The sequence below is a fragment of the Pteropus vampyrus genome, unplaced genomic scaffold, assembly GCF_000151845.1.
Source record: "Pteropus vampyrus isolate Shadow unplaced genomic scaffold, Pvam_2.0 Scaffold461, whole genome shotgun sequence".
Classification (NCBI taxonomy): Eukaryota; Metazoa; Chordata; class Mammalia; order Chiroptera; family Pteropodidae; genus Pteropus; species Pteropus vampyrus.
In genome coordinates, this window is record NW_011889242.1 from 2,425,018 (window position 1) to 2,427,392 (window position 2,375).

Genomic DNA, 2,375 nt, shown 5'->3' on the forward strand with positions numbered 1-2,375 from the left:
CCCTGACCCTCCAGCACTCTGGCGCCCCCTTGTGGCACAACTCCTCCCCCCAATTTCCTGGGCTTCATCTACATGTCTCAGCCCAAGTAGACCATCAGTCTCATGGAAATGTGTCTCCTTTAGCTCACCTTGCTCATTGCCTGGTAGGTACTGGCGCCAGATGCGCACGGTACGGTCATCACTGCAAGATGCCAGACGCTGGCCACTGGGGTCAAAGGCCAAGCTCCATACAGTGGATTCATGGCCCTCAAGGGTGGCACAACATACCCAGTCATCCTCTTCTTCCCTGTAGAGCTTCACTGTGTCGTCATAGCTGGCAGAGGCTAACAGCTTGGGGACATAGGGAAAACACAGCACTTACAGCCCAGAAGTGCCCTGCTAGGACAGGACAGTCACAGGTGACTGTCTTTATAAAGGGATTAATGTCTTTTGGTCATGGACAGTGATCCCTATTAAAGCCAGACTGAGGCAGAAAAGCAGAGTACTGGGCACAGCCCTCCACTGGGAATTCCCTCCCACCAAGATACCTGGCTTAACTTTTACCTCCTGGCTCGGGTGCCAGACCACGTGCTTGACATCCTGCGTGTGCGAATTGAGGACACTAACACATTCGTACTCATCTTCTTCATCGACTGTGCGAGAGAAAGAGAAAGGAGCCCACGAGCTGACCCTGCCAAGGTCACAAAGCGGATGTCTGACTGCTAGTTCACAGCTGTACCTGGAGGGGCTGGGACTCACCTTCCCAGACCCACACACTCTTATCTCGGCTGCAGGTGGCAATGAGGTTGCCAGATGGGGCCCAGGCCACTGACTTGACCTCATTTTCATGGCCCTCCAGCGTGGTCACGCACTGTGAAAAGAAAAGAGAGACAAGATTCAACCTCACCCAAGATCATGGGCTCAAGTTCCTGAGCCGGCCTTGGGGAACAAAGAGGCAACAATCCTGGTTTCACCAGACCAGTTACCTCAAAATCATCCTGGTTCTTCTTCCAAATGCAAGTGGTAGCATCAAAGCTGGCAGAGGCCAAGTAACTGCCGCAGGGAGACCAGGCCACCTTCCGCACAGTGCGCTGGTGGCCTTCAGAAAGGACAGATTTGCAGATCCAGCTGTCACCTAAAAGCAGAGGGCAACCGGGCGCTGGAGCTGGGTGCACAGGAAGGCGATGAAGCACTGTCAACGCCATCTGATGGGGGTCATCACTGGAACCAAGCTGCGGACAAAGCTCAGCAAGCATATTTACAACATGCTTTCAGAAAGAGGTAACAACCCTACCTCTTCTGGAGGCACCAGCCTTTTGAAACAAATCTGAGGAGTCACCCTCGCGATTTAATGCGGTCAGTGGCTCCCGAATGCCCTTGTGATAAACTCTAACTTCGCGACGTCGCAAGTTACTCTGCTGTCTACTCTCCACCGTCCTGCTCTCTTCATTTTCCTGCCTCAGCAACTACCCAAAGTCCCTCCACAGTTCCGGCCTTTCGCTGACGTTTCTGCTTCTAGTACTTGCTGGAAAAGTCCTTCTCAGAGCAGCTAACATTCACCTCGAGATGGCCTCTCCCGGCTCTCCCTGGGCGGTACCCCGGCCGAGATAGGCCTGCCGCGCAACCCTGAGCCCGGGCCTTACCCTCCCTGCCCCAGATGCGGACTCTACGGTCGCCCCCACATGAGGCCAGCAGGGTTCCCGCGGGGTTCCAGGCCAGGAACCAGCACCGCGAGTCCGGGTGAGCCGAGACACGGCCCAGCAGCACCAGCGAGTCCTTCATGGCGGCCCGGCGCGGGAGGAGGAGGTGGGCAGCGTTCCGACAGCGGGTCCCACCGCGTAGGTGCCCGCGATGCCCCACCCGGCCTTCCACAGCCGCCCCTCTCGCCGCTTCCGCTCGGGGGCCCGGGGCGTTCTGGGAACTGAAGTGCCCACGGTCGCGGCCGCGCTGCCCTCTGGGAGTTGTAGTCGGCCCCAGACCCCAGCGGAAAGCCTCGCGGAACTCCCTCGAACTACCAGTCCCGTGAGGCCCCGCGCAGGGAGCCGGCGGCGCGCCGGGCTGTGACGCGCACGGGGACTGGGCGGGGAGCTGGAGAAGGCGGAGGCAGGCAAAGAGGAAGCCGGAAGTGGGTTGGACCCGGGTCGGTCCGGGCGTTGCGGGTTTGGGGCCTGGGATCGCTCGGGCCCGGGCAGCTGAGGAGCCGGTGACTGGACGGAGCGGCGCCATCCCGGCCCTGAGGCCTGCTGACTGGTGAGGAATGGTGGTCAGTGTCGGGAGGGTTCTTTCTGGGCAGAGGTCGCACCCTAGAGCGCAGTTCTCAGATCCTGGGTCCGGGATCCCCTCGGCCCAGCCTGGTCCTCCGCCCCTCGACACCCTCTGGCCGAGACCCCGGGTCC

General features: G+C 59.7%; 2 protein-coding genes across 2 annotated transcripts in view; one reads left to right on the forward strand and one right to left on the reverse strand.

Moving 5' to 3' along the window:
• CIAO1 (cytosolic iron-sulfur assembly component 1) overlaps nt 1-1,896 on the reverse strand; it is a 4,887-nt gene extending 2,991 nt beyond the window's left edge. The window contains exons 1-5 of the mRNA XM_023524345.1: nt 1,623-1,896; nt 966-1,114; nt 739-850; nt 544-632; nt 73-330 (exon numbers count right to left, since the gene is read on the reverse strand). Of these exons, the coding sequence (XP_023380113.1) occupies nt 73-330; nt 544-632; nt 739-850; nt 966-1,114; nt 1,623-1,761 (747 nt within the window). The 5' untranslated portion in view covers nt 1,762-1,896. The remainder of the gene's footprint in view (nt 1-72; nt 331-543; nt 633-738; nt 851-965; nt 1,115-1,622) is intronic.
• The window catches only part of TMEM127 (transmembrane protein 127), an 11,489-nt gene continuing 10,944 nt past the window's right edge, over nt 1,831-2,375 (forward strand). The window contains exon 1 of the mRNA XM_023524346.1: nt 1,831-2,001. Within this exon, the coding sequence (XP_023380114.1) occupies nt 1,831-2,001 (171 nt within the window). The remainder of the gene's footprint in view (nt 2,002-2,375) is intronic.